Raw genomic sequence first — 13,241 nt, forward strand, 5'->3', positions numbered from 1 at the left:
CTCCAAGGAAGTATTTCTGAATATTATTTTTTCAGGTGAGAGAATACCCTTTATATCATTTGATAAAGGCTCAGTCACAAAAGAAAATGGGAGAAATAGCAGAAGCAATTAAAACTCTGCACATGGCAATGAGTTTACCAGGAATGAGGAGAACCGGAGCTTCCTCAAAATCAAAACACGGAAAAACTGAAGTTGATGCAAACCATCGTCTATCAATCTTTCTTGAGTTGGTAGAAGTTCATCGCTTAAATGGAGAACAGGCAAGTCAAGGTGTATTTCAGTAGTTCAGCTCTGAACTTTGTTATTCAAGTATACATATTAGTATGAAATGGAAAAGCTAAAATTGTTTTCTTGGCCAAATGATAGTTTAGAAAATTTATTTCTCATTACTTTGAATCAAATCATGTCCTTTCTACAAGCCCCTGAAGTTAAACATAATTTGCATCAGGATGACCTTAGATATCAGTGTACTTACATACCAGGCAACATAATAACATATGTGTAATATAATATGACTAATAATATAATTTAATATATGCCATGAAATATATTAATATAATGTATATAACAATATAATGTGTGATTATTTCTGCTACCATGAAATGTAATAAAGAAATACAGTTATCATTCTGTGAATTCCTAAAAGGACTCACACATGTGCACATACACATATGTACATGTGCACACAGGTACTACTGGAATCAAATGAAAGTACCATCCTGAAATTCGAACAGCTGAGAACACAAGAACAAGCGAGTATAAAATCGAATGCTTAAAATAATATATACAATAATATGATGTAGTATGTAGTGTAATATGATATATAGTATATAACATGATATAATAATAAATAGAGGGAAGCAGGCAAGCATGCAATTCTGAGAGGAGTTAAAGCCTTGTAGAAATGAGGAACTTAACATCATTTATATCTGCTTTTTAGATTGCAACAGTTGCTAATCAGGTATTTTCTTATTTTAGTGGAAATTAAGAAGGCTGTGTCTAGATACTTGCCAAATCTCAAAATAATTTCTATTTCATAATACATTAACATAAATGTATAACAAGAACCAATTCTGCCACAGACAGTAGATTCTGAAATGCACTTTTTTTCACATTAACCTTTCTCAAATCAGACTGTCTTACATTCTCTAAAGTTGAGATGAATCCTAAAAGACAGTTTAGTTTCACTGAGGTGCAGATTTGAAAGTGAGGTAATGTATTCAGATGAGGCATAACATAACTGCCGTCCTGGCATAGGGAGTAAAGTGATCTACTACTTGATGAGGGGTCCTGTGGTACAGCAGATGCTTGTGGGCTGGATCCCGTCCACGGGGCGATAATGACCATGTCTTCTTAATTCTCCAAATTCATTTTCCTTACTGCATGATGCAAGTAATGATAACAACTAATTTAGAGGGTTCTTGAGAGAATCCAGTGGGCTAATATAATGCTGGAAAAATGCTTCTTAAATTACAGTAGCAGGATCTCCTTTATGGCCACTGCCATTGTCCTAGTCGCAAAAACCCTCCTCACCTAAAAATATTTATACTGTCATCTGAATTTGGTCTCTGAGTTTAGTTTTAAATTTTTGTACCTTTCAGAAATCGGTCAGTATTTCATCATAACTGTGCTATAATTATTGTTCATTCTGGATTAGTAGAAAAATCTTCTTTTCTAATGTAATTTGTTGAATGTTTTGAAAGAACGTTATTTTAACTTCATCTTTACAGCATGAGGCAGTGAAAGTTTTACAAGATGCCATCCATGAATTTTCTGGGACATCTGAAGAATTGCGTGTTACTATCGCTAACGCAGACCTGGCTCTGGCCCAAGGAGATGTTGAGCGAGCTTTAAGCATGCTTCGGAATGTCACTGCTGAACAGCCTTATTTCATTGAGGCCAAAGAAAAAATGGCAGATATTTATCTGAAGCACAGAAAAGAGAAAATGTTATATATTACCTGTTATAGGTAAATGATTATTCAGCCCATTGTATTTTGACACATTTACTTCTTAAAAATAATTCCCCAATTTGTTTTTGTTCTTTAGCTGCTTTGCAGAGATATTTTATAAACCCTTTCCTTAACGTGTTCTACTACCAACCACAATCACGCTGACCAAGCAAAGCCCTTTCCTAAGTCCTAAATCATAATGATTATGATTCTTTTGTGGCATACATTGGATTCCACTCTCCTCCTTCATTAGATGCTATTTCTAGACCTTAAGTCTTCCTGTTTGGGAAGGGAAAGAACAGGTATTACATGTATTCTAATAGCTTAAGAAAACTATAATATAACAACAGTTCAGGAGCTAAATGGTCATATTTAATGCTCAGCATAATAGTTATAGCAGTAGAAAATTGTGACTTAGTATACACACACCAAAATATGGATTGAAAATCTTCCTTGGTGAAAGGGCAAGGACTTAAAAGTTATATCAGACACTGGTTCCCTTATTGGGGTAGGTGACACACACAGATGGTTCTTCCTCTTCTTCCTTAACAAAAAGATGAACATACATGCACACAGTTTATGTAAGAGGAGACCAACATTCTTATCTGTTGAGAACAGAGGACAATGTTGAACTAATTCCGTTCATCTGTATCATGTAAATATCAAAACTTAGAAAGTGCTCCGGTTCTCTGGAGGTGCTGAGTGATTCGAAGACACTGAGCCGCACCCATGTATAGATGGGTGAACTGGAGGTCCTAGATCATAGTTCCTGTGATGTCTGAAAGATCAGCACTGTCCTCTCTCATGATCAGAAGATATTTAAAATAGGATTGATTTGTTTTGAGTGCCCTCTAATATAGTAGTTAAAAACAGGTCTTGTTTCAGGCAGATCTGACACATTAGTTATAGACTTCAATTCTTAGTGTCATGTATGAGATCATACTTCTCATATAGTTTATGGACCAATTGAGGGAAATGCCGTACATTACTGATAGCATCACATCCTGTTTTGGTGCCTTCACTCCTGCATCATTTCAAAATTAAAGATAACAAAACGTATTTCCATATAGTGAGCATTTACATGTTTACTGTCTACCAGTACTCTTGTTACCTGAATTTCAGAAAATGGAAAGATTTAATGGAAAAAAAAAAAAGTTGATCTGGCATAAATAATCTGGGTGTGAACTGGTTTTTTTCTTTTACAATGTAGAAGATACTCTGAAGGCTATGGGTTAATTGAAATACGTAAACTTTTACTCTTTATTTAATTGGTTTAGAAGAAGATACTTATATTCAGGATACTAACTAGAACTGGTCTGATTTCTAGAGAAATTGCTGAGAGAATGCCCAGCCCTCGTTCTTTTCTTCTCCTTGGTGATGCATACATGAATATACAGGAGGTAACGTTTCTGACACTACTGAACTTAGAATAAAAAAAATCAAAACTCCCTTTTGTGATTAGCATAGTATTCTATTTAAAGGAATGTTTAAATGTTATTTAATATTTCAAGATCCAGTCATCACATTAAAAAGGAAATAACCATTACAGTAAAAAAGTTGTTTTCAAATTGAGGTCCAGTAGTTCAGCAATATCATTATTTGAAATAGAGAGGATACCAGACGCAAGGTAAGAGTCTCTTTTAAACAGAAGAATGAAGAGAGCTGCTGGCTAAGATGGTGTTTACTGATGAGTTACACCTATGCTAGTGACTGCCACGCCCTCAAAGTGGTGTTGTTTCTAGACTTAAATATGTGCTTTGTCCTCCTGAGTGAGTTCTGCAGAGTTAGAGCTTAATTATAGAAGTGCTGCCCTTTAAAAGGATCCAGCTAAGCTGTTTATTCATTGCTTATTTTTTGTATCTGCCAACATTAGCCAGAAGAAGCCATAGTAGCTTATGAGCAAGCATTAAATCAGAATCCCAAAGATGGAACGCTGGCAAGCAAAATTGGGAAAGCGCTTGTCAAAACTCACAACTATTCAAAGGTAAGTACTTTGGATATTTGAAATTTGCCTGTTGGATTAACTGTTTCACACCCTGCTCTGTAAAACGTCTTCAGCAAGCACTCTTTGTTATCTGGATGGTTAGAAACTCCATATTTGTTGTCACAAACTGGAATTTATGTTAAAGACTTTCTCAGTGTCTCATATTCTTCACCACTGCATTTTGCAAAGACTGGACCCCAAAGTTTACTTCTGGCTTCATCTTGCACCTAAACCCTGCAGCCAGTCAATTACGATAAAGTTACATCTCTTTCATTATAGGACAAAGCATAATAGCTGTCCTTTCTAATGAACCAGTTTTGGTAAGCCATGTGCTTTTATTTCCCTCTAGTAGGGTTAATGGATTTTCCTTTAGTTGTTATATTCTTGTTCTGTTCCTGGTAACTACTGAACATATATATTTGCATTCAATAAAGTTCAGTGACCTCTGGAATAAAACTGGTTAAAAAAAAAATTTCACCAGGCAGTTTTTATTAACTGCTTTTCATAAGAAATGCTAGTTGCCTTGTTTGATGTTTGATTGTCTTTTTAAAAATGGCATATTTAACTCGTAGATAAATGCCTAAGTTTCTTCCAGGTTATTTCCAATTTTTCTATGCTTTAAGTCCATAATGCATAAAATATCCATGCCTGAACCCCATTCTCATTGCCTTCTCTTCTTAACTGAAGTGAATCTTGTTTAGGCAATCACTTACTATGAAGCCGCTCTGAAAAGTGGACAACAAAATCACCTTTGCTACGACCTGGCTGAGCTTTTACTGAAGCTGAAGTGGTATGACAAGGCGGAGAAAGCCCTTCAGCATGCTCTAGCTCATGAGCCTGGTAGGGAAGTCTTTCCAATTTGAAAAAAAACGTATACCGTACCTGATATATCTGATCCATTTTATTTTTATATTATTTAAATGTTTATTTGTATTCTCGGTGTACTATATATGTGAGGCTTGTTAATTTATTATCAGAACGTCCCTCTAGTAAAGTAAGATATTTGAATAATATTTATGAAGCAGTTAATTGTGTCACAGAAAGATACTTTACTTTCCAGAATGATATGAAACTATATCTGATGTTTAAGTAAACACTTTTATAATTTTCCCCCTTAAGTTTTTTAAAAGCATTCAACACAATCCAAGGATATATAATGTGTAAGTCTCCAATTTCTCATGTGAATTCTACTTGCCCTCTTCTCAAATTTACCTTCCTAGAGGAAACCATTTTTATGTGTCAGTGTATATGTAAGTACATAAGTATAATATGCAAAATTCTTCTTTTTGAATGCATTGTTCTTCCTGTTCGGGAATTTTCTTCACAGACAGCGTACCCCACATATAGTTTGATATCAGTACATTCATATCCTTGTAACGGCGTCATAATATTATATAATCCCATAGTTTTTTTTTGACTCAATGTTTTTAACTTTCCTTCAATAATTCTACTTAAACATTTTTTAAGTTTATTTATTTATTTATTTGAGAGAGAGAAAGCATGAGCAGGGGAGAGACAGAGAGAGAGAGAGAATCCCAAGCAGGCTCTGCACTCTGCACTGAGCATGTCATGGGGCTCGATCCCATGAACTGTGAGATTACGACCTGAGCTGAAACCAGGAGTGGGATGCTTAACCAACTGAGCCACCCAGATGGCCCCCCATTATTAGACACTTAGTTGATTTTCCATTCTTTTAATAGTAATAAACTATGTTACAGTGAGTATCCTTGTATTTCATTCTTGGTATATACTTGCTTGTATGTCTTAAGAGTAAGATGCCAAGTCAAAAAGTATGTGCATTTAAAATTTAGTTGGATACTATCTAAATTGCTTTCTTATAAGTTGGTAAAATTTTGCCTTTTTTTTTTTTCTTTTTTTTTGAGAAAGAGAGAGAGTGAGCAGGGGAGAAAGAGAGAATCCCAAGCAGGCTCTACTCCCAGCGCAGTTTTGATCTCAGCACTGAAAGATCATGACCTGAGCTGAGCCAGACACTTAACTGACTGAGGCACCCTGGCCCCCCTATACACATTTGCTTCTTAAAGATTTTTATTTTAAAATAAAATCTGGTGCTTACTCATTGCCAAAATTTAAAGATTACAGAAGTGGATGAAAGTTGTGTTGTCCCGCTCTTCAGAAAAAAACCACATTTACTTTGTGTATCCTCCCAATTGGTGTCTCTGCCATGCCTCTCTTCGTCTCTCTCACACATAATCACATACATTTTTCCTGTCAAAATGGGGTCATGTTGTACTGTACACCTACAGTAGACATTTTTCACTTCGTAGCTTCTCTCCATGTTGGCAAATACAGCTTTTCTTTATTTTCTTTAGCATAGGGATTCTACTATATCTTGATATAATAATTTATTTGATGAGTCCCTTATTGGTAGACATTTAGATCGAAGAAAAGTTGAAGACAATATGAAATAAGCTTCTTATTTATATACCTCTGAGTTGAGTCGTGTCCCATCATTCTTTCTTAAGGACAAAAATGTCCCATCATTGTGTAGGATTAATCATGGGGGGGGCGGGGACCCCTTCAATTTGAATTTCTTTGATGATCCATGAGGTTAGGCATCATTCCATGTCTGTAGATCACATTTTCTTTTAGTATATTTTCATATATATCCTTTGCTTTGACCCTGAACCTCTGATTAATCATCTGTCACCTGTCATTCGCAGATGTTTTCTCCTGAGCCTATTCCTTTTTTGTATTTTCAGTTGAGTGAGTTTGTCATTTCCTTAGTCAAGTAGAATATTTAATTATTATGTATACCAGTCTTTCCTTTTTTTTTTTTTGAGTCCTGAATTTCCTCTCATGCTCATCTTCCTTCATCTTAACATTATAAAAATATTCTTGGGGCGCTTGGGTGGCTCAGTCGGTTAAGCCTCCGGCTTCGGCTCAGGTCATGATCTCACAGTTTATGGGTTCGAGCCCCGCGTCGGGCTCTGTGCTGACCGCTAGCTCGGAGCCTGGAGCCTGCTTCAGATTCTGTGTCTCTCTCTCTCTCTGACCCTCCCCTGCTCGTGCTGTCTCGCTCTGTCTCTCAAATATAAATAAAAAGCATAAAAAAAATTTTTTTAAATATTCTTCTATATTTTTCTGTAATTTTTGTAGAACTTTAACCCACAAGCAGTTTTTGCTATATAGTTTCCCAAATGGAGACCAGTTTTATTTCAGAGCCATTTATTGAGATGCCACCCTTGTCACATAATAAACCTATTTGTATGTATGACTAATTCGGAGAATCTGCATTTTATTGCCCTGAGTTATTTTTCTTTTGCCAGTGTCCTATCCACTGTAGCTTTAAAATGTTTTTAGAGGCGCCAAGGTGGCTTAGTCAGTTAAATGTCTGACTTGATTTCCACTCAGGTCATGAGCTCATGGTTTGAGAATTTGAGCCCTGCATCGGGCTCTGCACTGACAGCACCACAAAGTCTACTTGGAATTCTCTCTCTCCCTCTCTCTTTGCCCATCCCCTGCTCATGTGCTTGCTTACTCTCTCTCTCTCTCCCGCAAAATAAATAAATACTTTAAAAAAAATAAAATGTCTTTGGATATATGATAAGGCCAGCCCACTCGAAGGATTCTAGGATTTTCAAAACTAGTATTTTCATTTAGCTTTGATGAAGTTGGTGCTTCAGTTTGCCTAATTTTGGACTTATTCACTATATAAAGTGTTATTAGTGCCATAAAAATATTTGCATGAGTCTGTCAGACCTTGCTTGAAACACTACAGATAGCCTTAAATGAGCTTATATATCTTTGAAAAGGCTGTAGAGGAAGAGTGATTCAAGTAGCATATTTTACTTATATGGATATAAGTTTATTACACTTATGTAATATAAATGCTTTCATGTAATATTTGTTGAGCACACCCCACGGTGTACTTTGATGCTTTCATGTGGTTTCATTATATATTATTTCATTAATGTCCACATCCGGGGCGCCTGGGTTGGTTGGGCCTCTGGCTTTGGCTCCGGTCAGATCTCACCTTCGTGGGTTCGAGCCCCGCGTCAGGCTCTGTGCTGACTGCTAGCTCAGAGCCTGGAGCCTGCTTCTGGTTCTTTGTCTCCTTCTCTCACTGACTCTCCCCCTCTCATATTCTGTCTCTGTATCAAAAATAAATTAAACATTAAAAAAAAGTCCACATTCATTTTTGAGGCAATTGTAATTATCCCTGTACTTAAATTAGAATCTAAGACTGTTTTCTTGACATAGCCAGCTTAATCTAGGTGAAGTAGCTAGCACCTGGATCCTAATAAACTCTTAAACTTAGCATGTCTAAGACGGAACTCCTGATCTGCCTCCCCACGTCTGTCCTGCATGCAGCCTTCTTTGTCTCAATAACAGCTTTATCCCACTTTGTCATTGCTGAGAGCCCGGATCCCAGCCTGCAGGAAATCCTGTTGATTCCTCTCAGGCGGAGGTTTTAAAGAAATAATACAGGGGCCCCTTGGTGGCTCCCTTGGTTAAGCTTCTGGCTTCGGCTCAGGTCATGATCTCACGGTTCTTTGGTTCAAGCCCCGCGTCAGGCTCTGTGCTGACGGCTCAGAGTCTGGAGCCTGCTTCAGATTCTGTGTCTCCCTCCCTCTCTGACCCTCCCCTGTGTATGCTGTCTCTCTCTGGCTCTCAAAAATAAACAAAAAACAAAAAAATTTTTTAAAGAAATAATATACAAACACCACATTGATGTATATGTGTCACAGACCATCCACTTGATAAATAGTGGAAGAAGCATATTTTTTTATTTATGTAGGGTTCTTTTATTGCTCTTAAATCACAAAATAATATCAAATGTTTAATTAGCACTTATCATGATGACTATTTTAATTGCTTTGCATATGCAAACTTATTTCATAACTTACCAACTTTTTAAGTTTTACAACAACCCTGTGAGATGGGTACTATTATTTCTCTTATTTTACAGATGAAAGGGAAACACAAAATGGATTAAGTATTTTGTTTAAGGTTGAATAGCTCGTAAGTGATAAGGCTAGATTTGAAACCAGATGGATTGCCATCAAAGTCCGTACTCTTAATGACCATACTTCATTGCGTGTCAAGTTTCTGTTATTTTAAAAAACAGCCATATTTCTTAGTTGCATGTAGCAACTACTCTGTCTTGTTTTTTAATGACTTCAATAAGCATAGATATTTATGCACTTAAAAATGAAAATTGAAATTCTTACGTGTTGTTATGTTGTTATCGCAATATAAGGCTAAGAAAAACCTTGTTGTTATCCAGTTCTTTAGCTTTTCTTCCAGCTAGTTTTTATCCTAAATGTTTTTTTATTTAATTCGGCCATCACTGTTAACTGACTGAAAGTTTTTCAACTTTATTCACTATTTCTCAAAACCATTCTTTCTAAGAGCCTATTTCTAAACTTGGAAAAAAATGTAAACATTTATTTAAAAATGACCACTTGTTCCCAATATCTTCTTTCATAGTAAATGAACTGTCAGCTCTCATGGAGGATGGACGTTCTCACGTTCTCCTAGCAAAAATTTATAGTAAAATGGAAAGACCTGATGATGCTATCACTTCATTACAACAGGTAAATGCATTTGTTTGTGAGTGTTTGTGGTGGGGGGTGGCGGGGGGAGAGAGGAGAAGGGATTATGCTACGGGTAGGAGAAAGACCAGTTATTTTGGCCCAGCTAACACAGAAAATAAGTCAAAATAGAACTGATTGAATGCCAACGGGTTGTACTGTTTAAATGTGTTATTGCTAATTATTATAACAATGAGAGCAAGTTAATATTTTTAATCCACTTTTGTAGCTGAGGAAGTTCAGTTTCATAATTTGTGTAAAGTCACATGACTAGGGTTTTGTTTGTTTATATCTTTGTTAATTTCCCTAATGTTTGGGGGGTTTTCAAAGGAGAGATTTTATACACATTTCCTTAGATAAATTCCTAACAGCTGATGGGTTTTGATGATTTTTCAACTCTAGTTTGCTAATGGCTTTTTTATAAGTGACTTAAATTTTATCTACTGCACTTTCTGAATCTGTCAAGATGGTTGTGTGACTCTTCTTTTTTTTCTTGTTAATGTGGTGTATTAAGCTGATTGATTTTCAAATGTTAAACAACCCTTATATTCCTTAAATAAATGTCCACTTTGTTGTGATTTTTTTGAAAAGCTTTGCTGGAATTTAAAGATACTAATACTTTGTTCAAAATTTGTATATCTATGTTCCCGAGGGAGATTGGATCTCTAAGATTGTTGCTGTTTCTTTAATATTTGGAATAATTTAAAATTAAACCCATTTGGACCTTGAGGCTTGATTGATGTCAAGTTTTTATTAAAGGATTCAACTGTAGGTTTCAGACTGATCATTTTCTTAAAGGTTATTTCTTTAAAAGAGAGAGCACATGGGGAGGGGTGCAGAGAGGCAGGGAGAGAGAGAATTTCAGGCAGCTCTGCACTGTGAGTGCAGAGTCCTACTTGGGGCTCAAACTCCCAAACTATGAGATTATGGCCTGAGCCCAAATCAGGAGTCTCTAGATGCTTAACCAACTAGACACCCCAGGTGCCCCTCAGACTGATCACTTTTAGATTTCTTATGTTAGTTTAAATGGCTATATGTTTAAGTAATTTGTTCACTTCATTAATTATCAAATCTATTGACTAAGATTTGTCCATTGTATCTTACTGTTTGAATGTCTGCAAGTGCTGTAAAGATGTCTTCTTTTATGGTCCTGATATTGATGGTTTTATTTTTCTTCTTCTTTTAATGATCAATTATACCAGCAGTTTATTATCTTAATATTTTCAAAGAACCAACTTTTGCCTTTTCTGGCTTCATTGAATGTTTTCCCTTTATCCCATTAATTAGTTTCTACTTTCTTTGGATCTGGTTTGCTGATCTTTGCCTACCTTATTGATGAATTACTGTTAGATAATGGACTAGTTAGCCTTAGTTCTGTTCTTATTAATTTAAGGTGATAAATTTTTCTCCAAGCATTGCTTTAGCTACCTCTCAACAAGTTTTTTTTTAATTTTTTTTAATGTTTTATTTATTTTTGATAGAGAGACAGAGCATGAGAGGGGGAGGGACAGAGAGAGAAGGAGACACAGAACCGGAAGCAGGCTCCAGGCTCTGAGCTGTTAGCACAGAGCCTGACGCTGGGCTTGAACCCACGGATGTGAGATCTGACCTGAGCCGACGTCGGAGGCTTAGCCAACTGAGCCACCCAGGCGCCCCTCACAAGTTTATTATTATTCAGTTCGTAATATTCCTCATTTCCACTTTGATTACTTCTTATGGGTTATTTAGAGGTGTAGTGTTCAGTTTCCAAACAGTTCTGGTTTTCTTATTATTTATTTTTTTTCTACCTCTTAATCCCTTTCACCTATTTTGCCCATTCCACCACCCCCTCCCTCTGGCAACCACCAGTTCTCTGTATTTGAGTGTTATCTTTTAGATATTGGTTTCTAGTTTAATTCCACCGTGGTCAATACATACTTTGAATAATTCAGTCTTTTGATATTTATCAAAGTTTGCTCTGTGTCCTACATTAAAATCAGTTTTGGTACAGGTTCCATATGGATTTGAAGTAATGTGTTTCTGGCATTACCGAGAGCTTAGTTCAACATATGTCATTCGGGTCAGATTTGTTAATTGATTTATCCTACATCTTTGCTGAACTTGAAGTAGAACATAAGAGTACTTCACTACTAATCCTGTACGCTTCCTAGAATACCCCACTACTTGACATCTTTTGACCTGATTTTTACATACCCAGAAGAATTCTGCATTCCCCAACAATTTATCAAATGTTTTGATTTTGAGCTTTAGCTAACGGTGGTATGCGCACGCGCGCGCGCGCGCGTGTGTGTGTGTGTGTGTGTGTGTGTGTGTGTGTGTGTAAAATAACCTGTATTTCAGTAATTTGTCCAATATATCCAATGCTGTTTTTTTTTATTCTAGTTGGGAATGAACTGAGCTTGGACCATTAGATTTCTGTGATACTCATTAAGTTTCTGTAATACCCATTTAAGTTTATCACTTCATTAAAATATGTAATCTTTAGAGTCTTAATATCTTATCCTTAATTGTTAGTATATTTTATCCCTATTTTTCTATCACATGACAAGAGAATTTCACCTAACCCTAGGTTAGCTACCATTAGCTACAAGAAAAGTATAATTTTGGTAAATTTAGACTTTTAAAGTAATTTAGAGTGAGTTTGGTTTATTTGACCTTTTTATAAGTATTGTTAGTCCCAGCTGCCTCAGTTATAGAAGTCCTCGTGTTATAGGAGCAGGTGCATCAAGCAGCACTAAGGAGAGAACAGTGTGCATGGCTAGACAATGCCAGTTAAAGAATTTTAAGTTTGTATGTTACAGCACTGAGATTATTCATCTTTAATAAAATGTAAAGAGCCCTAAAGTGCTTCCCAATTGTTAACATTCTAGCATTCCAATCTCCAAAAAGATAAATCCTGAGTTGTAACTCAAACAGAAACTTATAAATGTAATCAATGTCTTTGACACTTTAAGTTCATTTATTTAGGAACCATTTATTGAGCCTAATCTCCACGTTATGGAACTTTAGGAGCCCCATCTTAGTATTTTTGCATAGTTGCTAAGCATTTTAGGCAGTGACAGAACTGCTACATTTAGAGAAAACCCAAGTCTTATTAATTTTACTTTCTAAAGATTTCAGATTTCTGAAATAACTCATTTTTTCATCTCGTCATCTCTCTGTTACCTTTTAGCCCTGTCCAGCATTATCTTTCGCCCAGACTCCAGTAGCCTATTAACTAATCCCCATCTTCTTCCAATCTTGTTTCATTCCAGTTGGTTCTCCACACCACCAGAGTAATTTCTCTAAAAGGTAGACCTGATGTTGTCACCCCACTGCTTATAAATATGTAGTAGTAACTACCCTGTGGAAAAAACTGCCCTCTAGAATAAAACGCAAATCATTTAACAAGCTTACCTGATGTAAATCATCTCTGTATTTCTAGCCATTGTTCCTTCTAATTCTTTGGTCAAGAAACAGTGTCCCTTAACCTTCTTCCTTCACCTAATTCCTAATTCCTTCCTTCATTCCTAGTGTCTGTACTCCATACCATCTCCTTTCCTTCTCGCAAAGTCACAGGGGAGTGCTACTAGTAATTCTTCAAATCTCACTTGATCTCCAAGATTAGGTTAGGTCTTCTATTATGCAAGCCCAATGCAACTGGTGTTTCCCAGCCATAAAACTCCTCATAATTTGCCATAATTATTTTTTTATCTATCTTCATGCTCAAAATTTCCACGAGTGAAGGTGTAGTTCCATGTTTTGTGACCCT

The 13,241-nt window shown here is 36.2% G+C and overlaps 1 protein-coding gene across 2 annotated transcripts in view; it reads left to right on the forward strand.

Annotated features, from left to right (window-relative positions):
* TTC21B (tetratricopeptide repeat domain 21B) overlaps positions 1–13,241 on the forward strand; it is a 78,572-nt gene that overhangs the window by 29,126 nt on the left and 36,205 nt on the right. For both annotated transcript variants that reach the window (XM_029934457.1, XM_029934458.1), the window contains 6 exons: positions 36–260; positions 1,731–1,969; positions 3,279–3,351; positions 3,825–3,935; positions 4,637–4,775; positions 9,387–9,493. In XM_029934457.1, the coding sequence (XP_029790317.1) occupies positions 36–260; positions 1,731–1,969; positions 3,279–3,351; positions 3,825–3,935; positions 4,637–4,775; positions 9,387–9,493 (894 nt within the window). The remainder of the gene's footprint in view (positions 1–35; positions 261–1,730; positions 1,970–3,278; positions 3,352–3,824; positions 3,936–4,636; positions 4,776–9,386; positions 9,494–13,241) is intronic.

Source organism: Suricata suricatta, chromosome 3 (genome assembly GCF_006229205.1).
Source record: "Suricata suricatta isolate VVHF042 chromosome 3, meerkat_22Aug2017_6uvM2_HiC, whole genome shotgun sequence".
Lineage (NCBI taxonomy): Eukaryota > Metazoa > Chordata > Mammalia > Carnivora > Herpestidae > Suricata > Suricata suricatta.